This window comes from Serinus canaria, chromosome 3 (genome assembly GCF_022539315.1).
Source record: "Serinus canaria isolate serCan28SL12 chromosome 3, serCan2020, whole genome shotgun sequence".
Classification (NCBI taxonomy): Eukaryota; Metazoa; Chordata; class Aves; order Passeriformes; family Fringillidae; genus Serinus; species Serinus canaria.
Window position 1 is genome coordinate 48,781,140 of NC_066316.1, and position 14,795 is coordinate 48,795,934.

The 14,795-nt window shown below is 37.7% G+C and overlaps 1 protein-coding gene across 4 annotated transcripts in view; it reads right to left on the minus strand.

Annotated features, from left to right (window-relative positions):
* Nucleotides 1-14,795, minus strand: part of UTRN (utrophin) — a 362,109-nt gene that overhangs the window by 180,871 nt on the left and 166,443 nt on the right. For all 4 annotated transcript variants that reach the window (XM_050973004.1, XM_030235269.2, XM_018916973.3 and 1 more), the window contains 6 exons: nt 14,343-14,427; nt 12,595-12,800; nt 11,350-11,467; nt 8,005-8,210; nt 6,360-6,514; nt 841-1,030 (listed from right to left, as the gene is read on the minus strand). In XM_050973004.1, coding sequence (XP_050828961.1) covers nt 841-1,030; nt 6,360-6,514; nt 8,005-8,210; nt 11,350-11,467; nt 12,595-12,800; nt 14,343-14,427 — 960 coding nt within the window. The remainder of the gene's footprint in view (nt 1-840; nt 1,031-6,359; nt 6,515-8,004; nt 8,211-11,349; nt 11,468-12,594; nt 12,801-14,342; nt 14,428-14,795) is intronic.

A 14,795-nucleotide genomic window follows, 5' to 3' on the forward strand; every position in this document is an offset into this window, starting at 1 on the left:
AGAGACTAGGCTCATCATTTCACAAAAAGCCACATCTCTACAGATAACTTACATGACTGATTAGAATAATTTGGTGAGTGACATGCCATCTTCAACAGAGACAAGCTTCCACAAAACATCGTGCTCTTACTATGATTAGCAAGAATAACTTGCTATCAGATATTTCTAACAGTCTTGTTTCATTTCAATTCAGTATAGATATGTTCAGATTACGAGCACTACTAAAAGCAACATCTTTTTTTCATTATAAGCTGCTCAAAACCACTTAGATCACAGGTGACATTAATCCAAACACAAGAGTGCAGGATTTAATAAGTGGTGTCAGTTAAACTCCTCAGTCATTTCTAAGGTTTCCAGTCTGGGGCCTGAACAAGAAAGAAGACCAGCTGGGGAGCTGCTGGGCAGTAGGAGAGGGAGAAGGGGTAATCCAAGCACAACAACTTCTTGGATTGCTAAAAAAGCAGGAGGAAGGTGGCAGACAGAAATAGAAGAGAGTGCAGCCCAGGAGGGCTTTAGTTGGAGGGAAGTAGATTAAATTGTTTGGTTGAACAATCACACAACATGACTTGGTTTAATGAAGCGTACACTTCCTGAATGCAGTCACCCTCCAAGGACATTTAAGAGCCCTCAGTGCCAAAGTCATACACAAAAATATGTGCTTCAAACCTTAGGAAGATAAATCTGCTTCTTTCATACACCTGACTTCTAAAACACTGTCTTAGGAAACACCTTCCAATAGGCTGCAGCTTTCCCCAAGAATGTAGATAGCTTTTCTTTACAGCATTTGCCATGGAGAGAAAACCTAAAGAACAGCAATATTATTCAGTTATTATTTCTCACCTGCATTTGCGTTCTGAGTTCCCTTACGTAGACACTGTCCTGAGCAGTGTTCTCACGCTCAGAGGCATCTGCCAGAACATTTACTGTTGTCTCTGCCTCCTGAATCCACTTGAGGAAGCTCTCCAGATCCTTGTGTGAGGCCTGTACTTTCTTCATCTCTGTCTCCAAGAAATTCTGCCTATCAACAGCTCTGAAAACAAGACAAGTGTCAGAATATTCCCCCATAAGATACATCATCATTATATGCATCATAATGAAACTGCTAAAAGGAAATCTGAAATGCATTCTCTAGTAAGAACAGAGATACAGCTTGTTTTATTGTAATTTATATCACTGTTTTAAGTGTATCTATAGCTACCCACAGATGCCCTGAACTGGTTAGACATTTGACAGAATTTTTTTTAAAAGGCATGCAGTAAGAACTCAATAACTAATTAAAAACCTAGGTTTTCCTTTTAGAGTGTTACCATCATCAACTCATGCTAGTCCACATGGTAGAAGTGTTATTCCCATGTGTGAAAAAAGGGCTTTTCCCCATCAACAAAAAAACATATGGAGTAGAAGCACTGATTTTTGTTCATCTTTTACAGTGAGCAGAAACACTGTCAAAAATTCATAAGAGTTAAAGTGCTAAGGGATGAAAACTCAGATACCTGGTTCTCTCTGCTCTTTTGACACAATCACTCAAACAAACAGAATGCACTGCCATCAAAAACATGCTCAATGAACTTAAAAATAGACTGGCAGAATATGGTCCTAATTTTCAATCATCCAAAAGATTTTTGACTGATGCAAACACTAAAGTTTGTGTCCATAAGAGGATTTTTTTCATGTAATAACAATATGATCCAAGTATTTTAAGTTATCAGCAACTTCAAATAATTTCCTAGGAAAAAATCACCTTATAATTCTGCACAACAGTACTGTCTTCTAGCGATTGAAATGAAACTCAGATGAGAAACTGTTATAGTCAGCAATTTTAAAAGCTCTGATTAGCAACATTATTAAATTTAGACAAACTAAATTTCACCCATTTGAGGCTGTTATTCTGCAGCATTCCTTCTCCCAAAATCAGGATGAAAGAAACAAGCTATCCCACACCAGAACACTGTAGAGAAACCAGAGCTAACAGCTAGAATGCTTCTTCTGAGTAAGTAGTTAAATTTTATTTTCACATCAAGCACTAGCTGTATTATAATATTTTAGGAGTAAAGTAATACTTAATTTCAAGACAGACAAGGCCAAAACACTCAGCATTTGGTATTTCCATGTTTCTCCACACAGGCCCAAATTTTTGTCTTCTGCATCCTCCCATCTACTTCAGCTTTTTTTCCTCCTTGTCATGCTGTGCTGCTCAGGAGTATGAAGGCATAACTATGTTTGGAGTTGTGAATTTCAAAACTAGTTAAAATATTCCTTCTAGATAAGAAGCAGTGAGTGTTCAGTACCATTCAGGATGACATTTCAGAGCAAGTAGCCTGGTTTACTAGCACATCAGATGAGACAGCTACAAGTAAAAGCTGTCCTCTTTTAAGGACTGTGAGGAAATCTCATGCAACCCCAATTCTACCAGGCTCACATTTCTAAGTTTTAGTATAACCAACTGAACTTTTTAGAGTTCACCAAGATAGTGTTGCAACCCGTATTTTAGAAGTTTTGGTCTTATACCACTTGCTAACAACTGCTTTAGCCAAAATAACAGTCTAAGAATCATTCCTGACTTTGTGCTTGCCCATGTTTTGGGAGTTAGGAAATTACTAGGAGAGCAAGAAGCTTTCATTCTTGCTTCTCACTTGCAGCTGGAATGCTTCACCCAGTTCTTGAGAAAAAATAATACGTAGCATGCTAGGGATAACAAGTAGTTTGATAGATATTGTCCAGAAAAGATAATAAGCACCAGCTAAAAAATTAGAGCACACCAAGGAACAGTGAGGAAAATGTAAAGTAAAAGCAGTTATGAGCTCTAACTTCAAAACCCTCTCCCTCAGCAGGGATTTTCTTTCCTAGCAGGGGGTTAAGGCCAAAGGTGGAAGAACAGGAGTGACAGCAGGAAGAACAGACTGGTAATAAAGATGACCTTCAAAGGAAAAGAATAGCCCCAAAGGATGAAACACTAAGTGACCCAGATCTCTATGTCTAAGTACTGATGTATTAGATAGGAATTGAGACAACCTGAACTTTGAAGTTAACAACATTTATTGAAGAATATTATCTTCATCCTAAAGTTTTAATTTCTCAAGCCTTCTGCTTAGTTGAGCTTTAAGGAAGGGATGAAATCCTATTACCGATCCACTGCTGCCATATATTTGAATTAAAGCTGAAAAACAATCCTGTCACTACATACACACAAATTTACAACTAATGTCCTAAGATTACATGGGTGCTTTAAAGAGGACATGTACAGTAAGCAGTAATCAGCAGCACTTTAAAAGAGCAGCTGGAAATACTTTCCTCCCCTGTAGTAAAGACCTCCAACATAAAATAGAAAACAGATTTTTTTTTCTTACAAAAGAATTCTGTACTGCAGCTTAAAAACTATGCCATGCTATAAAAACATAACTCATATTTTCAAATAATTCTGATATAATTATAACAGCCTCAAAAGACAGAGGATCTGTATATCTTCCAGGCTGCAGGAACTAAATGTGAGGAGAAGCTGGAGAATTATTTTCAAATGTAGCTAACCTAATACAGTGATAGTGGAGAAAGTCTACACAGATTCTATTGGCAAACACACACCCAAGGAAAAAAAATTGTTATTCTGTTTTTAAGTTTTCATGGCTCTGTTTCAGATTTCTGTTCCACCCAATTATTTTTTCAGATTTATACTAAAAATCTGCAATGCATATTTGTGAGTGATCAAAAGAAATTCAGAAACTAACATCTGAGACAGTACAGAAAGCAACTATAATCCATTACCAAGACAGCACAAACACATAGAACGACTGTGGTTTCACCCTAAGAACGAAAAAGAACATAAATAGCCACTGGGCAAAGTATCCAATTTACACAATGTCAAGCTGGGGACCTCCAATCTCTTAATGCCAACAGTTTTAAAATGAGCTCCTGCACTTCACATGCCATGGCTACAGTCTTCCTGGTAGGTTCTTATGGTGACCAGAACCACAATCCTTCCAGGTGATGTTATGAAGGACCCTTTCTACCACTTTCACGTGGAGGGGGGAACAAATTGGTCTTTAAAGCATTATGCTATAAATACAGATTTATTCTTCTAGAAGCCATAGGGCTACATGTCCACTCTATAAGCCCCACAAGTCCCAACAACTGTCACAAAAAGCAAGCCTCATCACTGGTATTTTTATTTGTTGCATTTAAAGCAAGTATAAAAACCTTCATCCTGTTGAAAAGGTGCTTTTACTGCACATTCTCCCCTTTTAATTCTACTGTGCTGCTCAGATGGGGTTACACTGAGCAGCTCCACAGTGGCTACCCACAGGCTATCAGAGTTGTCCTTGACATTCTGCCACTAGTTAATAAACAAAGCAGATATTCACCTTCCTTAGGCTGCAGACTTCAAACAGCAGCCCCAGTGATAATTAAGGAGCTTCAGTTACACACAACAAAATGCAGTAGCTTATTAGTTTAGACTTTAAGCAGATTCAAAACTAATTAGAGGCTTCCAGGCAGGAGCTCTTCTTTCTGGTCACCTTCTCTGAATAGTGGGCAGTTTTATGCCAGTTCTAGCCATAACACAGCAAAGTCTGAATGTGAATGAAACTAATACAGAGTTTTAGTCTACTGTCAATGCTAATCCAACAAGGAGCTGTTTTCCCTCATCCTCTAATTAACTAGAAAATAAGCTGCCACATCCAAAGCACAAAGTGACAGAAGAATGATTTTCCTCTAAGGAAGGATAGGATGACATTGTACTCCACTTCTTCATTACCTGCTTACTGGGAATAGTCCTGCTGAGAAGGACTTGGGGATGCTGGTGGGCAGGAGGCTGGACATGACCCAGTAATGTGTGCTTGCAGCCCAGAAAGCCAAGCATGTTCTGGGCTGCATCCAAAGCAGAGTGGGCAGCAGAGCAAGGGAGGGGATTCTGCACCTCTACCACACTCTGGTGAGATCCCACCTGGGGAGCTGCATCCAGCTCTGGGGCCCCAACATAAGAAGCATGTGGACATGTTGAAGCAGATCCAGAGGAAAATCTAAAATATTCTGAGGGCTGGAGCACCTCTCCTATGAGGAAATGCTGAGAGAGTTGGAGCCTGGAGAAGCAAAGACTCCCAAGGGACCTTATAGCAGCCTTGCAGAGTCTGAAGGGGGCCTACATGAAACATGGAGAAGGACTTTTTGCAAGGGCATATAAGGACAGGACAAGAATAATGGCTCTAAACTGAAAGAGGGCACATTTAGTTTAGCTATTAGGAAAAAATTCTTCACTGTGAAGGTGGTGAAGCACTGGAACAGGAGAAACTGTGAATGCCCCATCCCTGGCAGTGTCCAAGGTCAGCCTTTCAGCAATCTGATCTAGTGGACTGTGGTCTGCCCATGGCAGGGGGGTTGGAACTGGATGATCTTTAACTCCCCTTCCAATTCAAACCATTCTCTAATTTCACAAGTTCTACAATGTTCTCCTCCTCTCACTCTTAAAGAGATAACATCTCCTTAAGCTTTACTAGGTACGCTTTTCATACCTTTAACTGACATCCCATTCCAAAAGCAGCTGCTTCTTTCACATGCACATGTATACATCCAGACTTTAGTTGTCATCTTTCCCACTCCCACACAAAGAGGATCAATTTTTCCTTCTCTCCCTCTAACCACAATGCATATAGACTTTTGGATTTCAGAATCAGACACTATTCTAAATGTTAATTGTCTATCAATGCCAAACACTCAAAAGAATTTCTGCAGAAATTAGATTATCCTGCAGGAAAAAAAAATATGCATAGGAAAATATCACATTTTCATTGAGACATATCTGCAGATTCATCTTAAATAGAGGATTAATAAAAAAAGTTTCATTCAAGTCTCAATTCCTATAGCACAAGTATTTTCCAGATGGGAGTACTGGAAGGATTGCACCTGAGAACCCAAAGCATAGCCCCATTCTGGTGAAGTTTCCATTAGCTGAAAGGCCATAAGGAATTAATGCATGGGAAGATGAAGCTGAACAGTTACAGCCTTACAAAAAGGAAGGACAATAACAAACTACAAATACATAAATCATACCAACAATAGAGAATAAGAGAGGAACTTTGAAAGACACTTAGAGAATAATAGCCACAGGAAAACCTGAAACCGAGCATGAGAAATCCCTACTTTTTCTGCTTAAAAACATACCACATAAATGGGAAGTCATAAAGAAGCTTTCCATTGTGAACTGTGGGAATTTCAATCATCAAAAGAGCTTGACTGCAATTGACTAATTACCCCAGCAGCACTAAATGCTGCACTAAAGCACACAGAGAAGAGACTATAATACACATGTATACAGGGCATGCAAGATTAAGGCAAAAACTGCTACATTTAGAGTGAAACCTTGTAGTTACCTTTGGTTCAGATTAACCCAGCAAGTGTTCATTTGGTCAGTGGTTTCCTTCACCTTCCTTGAGTCATCATCACGATACTCTCGAAGGAGTTTATTAGAAAGATCATTGAATGCTGCTACTGTGATGTCACCTCTATGCAAATCCTGGACCAACAGCTAAAAAGCAGTGCCAAATGAGACCGATTAAAATTGGACTATTTCTCATATTATGCATTTTCTCACATATTATAAACCCCTAATTTTTAACTCTTTTCTAAAAAGCAAAGTGGGCACATTTTTCATCTAGGAGTAAAACCTTAAAGAGAAAATCTACAGGTATTAAATGTCCTGGTAATGAACTAATAAAAACATAAATATGTGAAAAAAAGCTGTATTTGCCAGAACTGCCAAAGGTTAGAGAAATCCTCTTTTATAGTCTACTGGCCACAGAAATAAAAATACTTCTGTATTTTGAGTAGCATGAATAAGTTTGAATTATCATAATAGCAATGTAAGTAGCATTTAAAAGCAGCATAAATGAAATGTGCAGTATGAGAATTTGATTTCATTCTTTGGGGTTTTTGGTTTTGCTTTTGTGTTTGTTTAAAATTGAGGAAATACATTAGAAAGGTTTCTTTATTGTGGCAAGATATTTACAATGTTCCTTGACTTAAGAGAATCTAAACTCAATATTATTTCAAAATGAAAAAGAGCATTTGTGTGTGTGTGTGTATATCTATATATCCATCCAGTTGCATACTATGGCCTCTGTTTGGGCACGGACCTGCTTTCACTTAAGAAAACAAGTAGACCTAATAGTCCATTTCTATTTCCTTGCTTATGCAGAGATAGACACTAGTCAGATAGTTGTGCAGAGCACACAACTTTACTGTCTACTTAAACAGCTATGGATTGGTAAGCAAATCTCACAGCCCTACTCCCTGCCTCTTTCATTACTCAGCTGTATCCCTACATTACACCTTCATGAGTATATATGTGCATATTGATATGCACATGTTTTTTTAAACTCTAGTATATCCCTGTTCTAAATACTGTACTGGCAAGAGACTCTCCTCACTGCTTTGTGTCTTTAGTTCTCATACTGTGCCACCTACAGCCCGCCCTTCTTCTGACAGCCACCAGAACAAAGGACACTAGACTTAAAGATTTATCACAGCATGCTTGACATGATATAAAAAGCATCAAAGATTGCATGAAATCCCCAAAAAAAAAAAAAAAAAGGCATTGGATATGCCTGGCACCCACCAGAAGTGAAATGCAGGACAATTTTTAATGCCTTAGTCCATTCCTTGACTTACTAAGCTACTGTTAGATATTTCTATAAAGTCAGTTCTGTAGCAGTATAATTAAATTTTAATTGGTCTGGGGTTCAAGCTTTTTGCATAATATCATTTCCTTGATTCTAAATTATACTAATTTCAACTAAGCCTTAAAAGGCACACATGCCACCTGTTTACTTCCGAAAATGGGATTCTTGGGTAGTCTGATATATTGAAAAACATAGACAATTAAAATATCATGCCCAAAAAGAGCCAGAAAATAGTACAACAAATAAATTGCACATCCACTCATCAACTGAATCCAGTAGCATTACACAGATTCAGGAATCTGGTATGGGAAAAAAAATAAGCATACGGTGTTCTTACTTTGCTCTCTGCAATCTGTTTGGCAAGCATCTCTTTTGGGGCCTGCAGGAGCACTCGCAGGCGGATCTCGCACTGCTCCATGAGGTGCTCCATCTCCTGCCTCTGCTCGTGCCACTGCAGGCTGTCTGCCAGCATGTGCTTCAGCTGCTGCTGCCGCACCTCCACGCTGTGCTGGGTGGTGTCCCACTGGTTCTTCAGCTTCTCCACTGCAGAGGACAACACAGAACAGGAAAAATATGAGGCAAATGTAAAAGTAGCCATAACTACCTTCTAAATTTCAGGGCAAAAGGCAATAATATAAAGCATTCTCAAATACAATAATCTCAATATTCAGCATTTTAGTTCCCCATCTAGTTGACATATTCATGGAAGCAAATGAAAAAAATCAGGTATTTGGCTCCCTTTTGTTTGAGGAGGACATCATACAAGTAACAACTATTATTTCTGGGATATTTCAAAGTCATTATTCACTTTTAAAGTACACACATATAGGAAACTTTATGGCAGAGATATGCCAGCAGCAGGGCTCCTACAGTGATTTTAGGATAATAGGACCAATAAGTCATCTTTGTGCATCGGTAACTTAAACCAGTACAAATAAGTAAATAAATAATGTTTTGACTGCTTGTACAAAGCAAATGAGCACTGACCACTGTCTCATGGCACCTGTACTGCAACTTCGGCCAGTGCAGAAACATTCTACAAGGTATAACAAACTACTTTGGCAATTTAACTCCACCACAGCTTTCTACAGAATTTAGTAGATTATCCAGCAGAAGAGAGAAGTTATTGGTTACACCCCACTCCCTTCAAGTGGAAGGAATTCCATTCCTCTCTCAATAAATAGTTTCATTAGATGATGGATAAATACACTTAACCTTTAATAAAAAAGGAGTGAAAAACACAGCATAAGAGCCTAGAACAAAAATAGTGCATCACAAACAGCAGTGAATCTGTCTTTGGAGAGAAATGCCTAGCATCATACATTTACCTGGATACTTACAAGACCATTAAAGCAAGTGTATTACTTGAAAGTCTACAGAGGTGGAAACAGGTTTCTCTACTACCTGTTGTGATAGCTAAAGGGAACAAATTATATCACTAAAGAATGTGAAAAAAAAAATGTTATAAAAAAGTTAATGGAAAAAAGCAAAACCAAAAAGACTAAGCTGGATTTCTTGAGCATCTTGCTACTCTGATCAGAAAGAAGTAGACAGTATGTAAGACATCCAATGTATTTATTTTAACAGTAAGTATGCAATTTTATTAAAAAATTAATACTCTTGATGCTCAAGTAATATCAATTTTCCATGAAGCAAAATGCCAAAGGTTGCACTTAAATTGAAACCATTTAAGTGGTTTACATTTTTTTTAACCTTTTGCAATTATACAAAGCTATTGTGCTTCATCTGCTTGAAAAAAATCTCTTAACTTTAATACATTCACCAATATTCTGTTTAGTTCCACAAATTTCTCAAGGACTGTGGCAGCAAAGCCCACCTGTCAGAGTAAATATCACTTCACCAGGCTGGTAGAAAAACCCAATAATTTGTGCAATATAGATTCATCCATTCAACCCACAGGCAGCTTGTGGATTAATTTTCAAGCACAGATATTTGATGTTCACATTGTATTGGTATTATAGAACGAATATTATTTGTATTCTTTTTCGTATTAATGGACAGATTAACCTTATCCTTTACACTGCTGACATATCTACCCTTTTTTCTACCTCCTGCTAAACAGGACAGAAAAATAGTGACAATTCCTGGTAGCCTCAGGACTTGGTGGGTTCAAGAGGTAAGTTCCTAGAAAAAGTTGTCATGGGCACCAGCCTGATATCACAGACAGAAGAACTAGAAAGAATTCCTGATGAGACTTTTTTCAATTCTAAGTGTCAATAAAGCAATTGGGAGCAAAGTTCCAGAGAAGGAACCTTTTCTGTTTCTCTGCTCCAATCAATTTGAGTAATTATGCTTCATCTGATGACACAGAGCAGACTCCCAGAAGGCTGTAGGACATTGGTACATTCTGATATATATTCCGTGTCTATACATACTCAGTGTTTAAACAACAAGGTGCATAAGCAGCCCAGAGCTTTTCTTCAAAGAGCAAACTTTTCTTAGCAAAGGTCAGTGGTAACAAAACCTTCAATTTTCATGTTTCATGACAGGCAGAAAATCTTCACACACACCTTAAGTGGAAGCCTAATCCACACTGGAAGCCTAATCCATGGCACCACATACAACTTCTCTTTTCCCACCCTGGATGTGCATGGCTATAGGGGAACTCAAACTTCCAGCACACAGTCCTTTATTTCTTGTTCAGCTTTTCTGAAGAATCCAGAATGTTCTGTGACTGACCCCACATGCCCTTGTTGACTGACTCCCATGGACTACATGGTTATTATCCTGCCCTGAGTTTCCACCTCACCCCTAGTTCTGAATGACTGCAAAACTAAGTTGCTGCTTTGAATCTTACTGCCCCTACCAGTCCATAGTCTGTGAACCTCAGACAGCAGATGCCATCTCATCAGACCTCCAGAACAACCATCCATCTGGGCTTCCCATCTGACCACATCATCTCCATCAAGTTTTATGGACACCAAAGAAATTAATGCAGATGGAGTAAAGGAAAAGTACATTACAGAGAAGAACATTAAAAAAGTCCCATTTTTACTTTTAACTATGGTATTCTCTGCTACATGAATTTTCTAATCTTAGCAACCAGCAAAGCTTAAGACTTGAAAAAACAGACTGCCCACTAGTTTCAAATTGTGACAATTGTACATTTCTTACATACCAATAAAATAAATTTTCAAAGGGAGTGGAGACCTTTAAATTGGAAATTAAATTGGAAATTAAATTTTCAAGTACATGTCAGTTAATTAAAAGCTCTGCTCTCAGTGAACAATTTTCAAAGTGCACACACAAAGTCATTGTCCTAAAGTCAATACATTCATGTTTTTAACTGTCCAGTGCCTCAGAGTTCAACAAAAAAAGATACATGATTAGCTCCTTTTCTCAATAAATAAAATCCTCATCCCTGGGTCTGTGGCTGTGAAGCAACCCAAATTCTTCACAAAATATTTCAAAATCCTAGCAAAACTCTTGACCTTCATACTTGAAAAAACAGCCAATCAAACAAACAAGAGGCAATTCTTGTTCCAGGAATTTTCATTAGACTGTTTAAGTGAAAGGCACTTAATTGCCAAGTTTTCTTTTCTTTTTCAAGGAAGGCAACTTCAGCTATGCTCAATCAAGAATTTTAGAAAAAAATATGAAGTTTTTTTTTTTTACTGCCATGAAATCCATGTATTTGCAAACACAGGATGGATAAACTTACTTTTTTCTGTGATCTCTGTCCTAATGTCTGAACTGGAAGTTTTGTTTTTCAAATTCTGAGCCAATGTAAAAACAGATTCAAGCTGAGGGTGCCGATGGTCCATATCTGCATTGGTTATCTGTATTTAAGTCCAAAAAGTAGAAAATAGTTAAAATTAATCTGTATTATTTAGGTAAAAAAATACATACAGCTGGTCCCATCATTACTGTGACCCTTGAACTGTCACAGTATTATAGCACTGCTTTAAAAAGCTCAAATGTTGTAAATTGCAGTTACTGAACATCCAGAGGTGAAGGTTAACCTATACAAACCACATAGTTACCACAGCTGTTGCACAATGTCTTCCAATATCTATCTTTCATAGACTTAGATGAAAATAAGTTTCCCTAACTTATTTTTCTCCTAACCAAGATGGAATCATTTATATAAACAATAAGCAGCAGTAGGTGCAGGGGGAAAGTGAAGAACAACAGCTGGAAGGAACAATCAGACTATATAATGTTGCTCTATAAACCTTTGTTCTATACATGTACCAGAATATTACAAGTATTATCCAGTTAAAAGAAAGTGTTTCCAAAGCTACATCACATTATTCTTCCAAATTCCAGACTATGTGAGATACTCACAGGAACACTTTAGCACTTGTTTAGCCTACAACTTTTACTCTACACTTAGTTAATTGACATTAAGTCAAATAAAATGAACCTTAACAGCCACATACACATCACATATACTGCCCTTAGTCACAGTTCAACATGGCATGAGCTATCAACAGAAACAAACATTTACATCATAAGTATTTATATTATGACTTTTAATCCTCTTAGCATGTCTCTGGAAATCAGTTTAGTGTAACTACAGCAAACAAAACTCATTAGTAACCAGTGAAGAGTGAATCAAAGGTCACCCACTAAGCAGACATGAAGCTGCTCTAAAGTCTTCCATGTAAGTCAACTATTACAAACCCCAAAAGATGCCAGGAGGTATTCCCCAATTTCTTTGCTTTAAACAAAAAAAATAACTGCGAGCTTAGCTCACAAAGGGACACAAGAATAAACAGAAAATGGCTCTGAAGGAGAAAGGAGTGTAACAAGAGCATTTAAAGTGTAACTTTTATGTTATGCATTTAGGTGCAGTCAGGGTTTTTTCCCCTTTAAACATGTTATTGCTTTTGGTTTATTTAGTGAATGTAAGAACTATTAAAATGTGAGACAATTTTCTACTAGCCTTCACAAAAGCACATACCTTCATTCGTGCAATAGTCCGATTGATCTCTTCAGTATTTCCCACAGTGACTATGTTTGACTTGAGCATCTGGTCAATCAGTACCAACCAGTCAGCCAGCTCAGTTCTAGTTTTGTCCAGATCAGCAGGTACAGAAAGTTCCAAAGCCTGCTGAGTCTGAACAGGAATTTCCAATGAAGAAGATGCTAGCACCACCTTTTGGATATCTGAAACAGAGTGTGGGGGTTCTGTTAAAGAAAAAGTAGTCATGGCCACACGAGCAGTTCTGGGAATTACAGGGGGCTTTTTGTAATTCCTATAAATATGCAATAGCATCTCCAGAGAAAGCACAGCAAAAATTGCATTTTAACAGCCAGAAGCTAAGTAATGAGACTTATGCACCTTTAAGGCAGCTATTTTCTTACTGCATGCCAAAAAGACTCACCCAAATGATTCAGCCTAAATTCAAAATAAACAAGATGAAAACTTGCAAAGACAAAATTACATTAAACCTAATGGAATGAAGCTAAACACTCATTGACACTTAATAAGCATAAACCAAATATTTTTGTTTAAGATTAACATCTAAATCTGTCTTCCTCAGTTTCGTACTATGTAGCAAAAAAGGTCTTCTCCACTCTTGGCTCAGAATTCACTTAAGCACAAGTGAAGCTTCTTGAACAGATGCTTCATGGACCTGGCAGTATCTGTCCCTGTCTGAGGAAGGGACAGATGCCCACTAGCTCAGTCACATCTTTCTCTCTTTTTAACCTGACACAAGAAAGTGAGAAATGAGCTGAATGAATAGTAAGATTCACTCCAGAAGTTGTGTTCTAGTTCCAAGAAACACTAAGCTACATCAGGCCGAAGCATGAATATCTCACACTTCCCTCAAACAACAAAACACAGGAGTTTTGTTTAACAAACACGTAAGAAAGGAGAACAAGCTGAATTCAAGGTTTTAAAATGATTAAACAAAAGTTGTCTTGCCTCAAATTTTGTTTACCAATGCTGAAATTAAAAAAAAAAAAATTAGAGTTAATTCACTGAGGTTTGAGTTGCAATTTTTTTCAGGCAAGGGCTGTCTTCTTTGCCTAAATTTCCAAAAAGGGAAACCTGGGCATTTTTTTTACAATCTGTATTTGCTGAATTGCTTCCAACAACTTGAAAATATGACCAGTGTCAGTGTGTGATACAAGAACACATATTTAGACAGCTTTCCCTAAGAGATTCAGGAAGGTAGGTATCTAGCAGATGAGGGAGACCCATCTGTCCCCCCAGCCAAGCCAAAAGAAGCAGAATGGCCTTTATTTATAGGACTGCAAAAAAATTCACATGCAAGAGAGACTTTACAAATAATTAGCTGTATGGAAAGCTTCTAGAGGATCTTAATTAGTAAAAAGCATGATCACAAATCCACAGGAAACAAAACACAGAAAACAGGCTGTCACAAACACAGCTATTTTGATTCTTACTCTGTACCTAGTCCTGATGAGGGGGCCTAAGCTTTATAAAAATTTCTCCATTTCACAACTGTTAGAGGAACTCCAAAAGACTCCCCCAGCCCTGAAGAATGGAGTGACTTCTTCCCTACCCAAATATTCCCTCTCCCCCACAGCAATGAGAAGGCAGCCTCAAGTTCAGCACAATGCTTCAACATTTCTTATTTGTCTAAGTTCATCGAGCTTTTTTTCTTTTTTGATTACTTTTGACTGCAAAGAGGTTTACACTCAAGACAATTAAGCAGAACAGAAGGACTAATCACTCACCAGGAGGCTTTGTCTTTGTGACAAAACGGGACTGCCCAACAAATGCCTCCAGTTCTCTCATTTTGTCAGGCACTTCTCTGAACACCTACAGCCCAGCAGAGAGAAATAAAAACAGTAACACAAACTATATTAATGGCAGAAAAGTATCTCTTATTGGAAGGCAAAATATTCTACACCATGCCTCAGATACAGTTCAATTATTTTTTTGGAAGGTATCCTTTAAAAAACGATAAAAACTTCAAGAGGTGCTGAAGTGTTTTTTCAATACATCCCAGTGTAACACCTAAATATTGAAAAGAAACAAATTGTTATACACAGGCTGTTTACATGGTTTTTACTGTCTAAGCACCAAAACTATAACTCATTATTTGAATATACTTTGAAGAAAAGATGATGCAAAGCAGGATTTGTTGTCAGTCACACCAAATAAAGAAATAGGGAACTAATTGACAA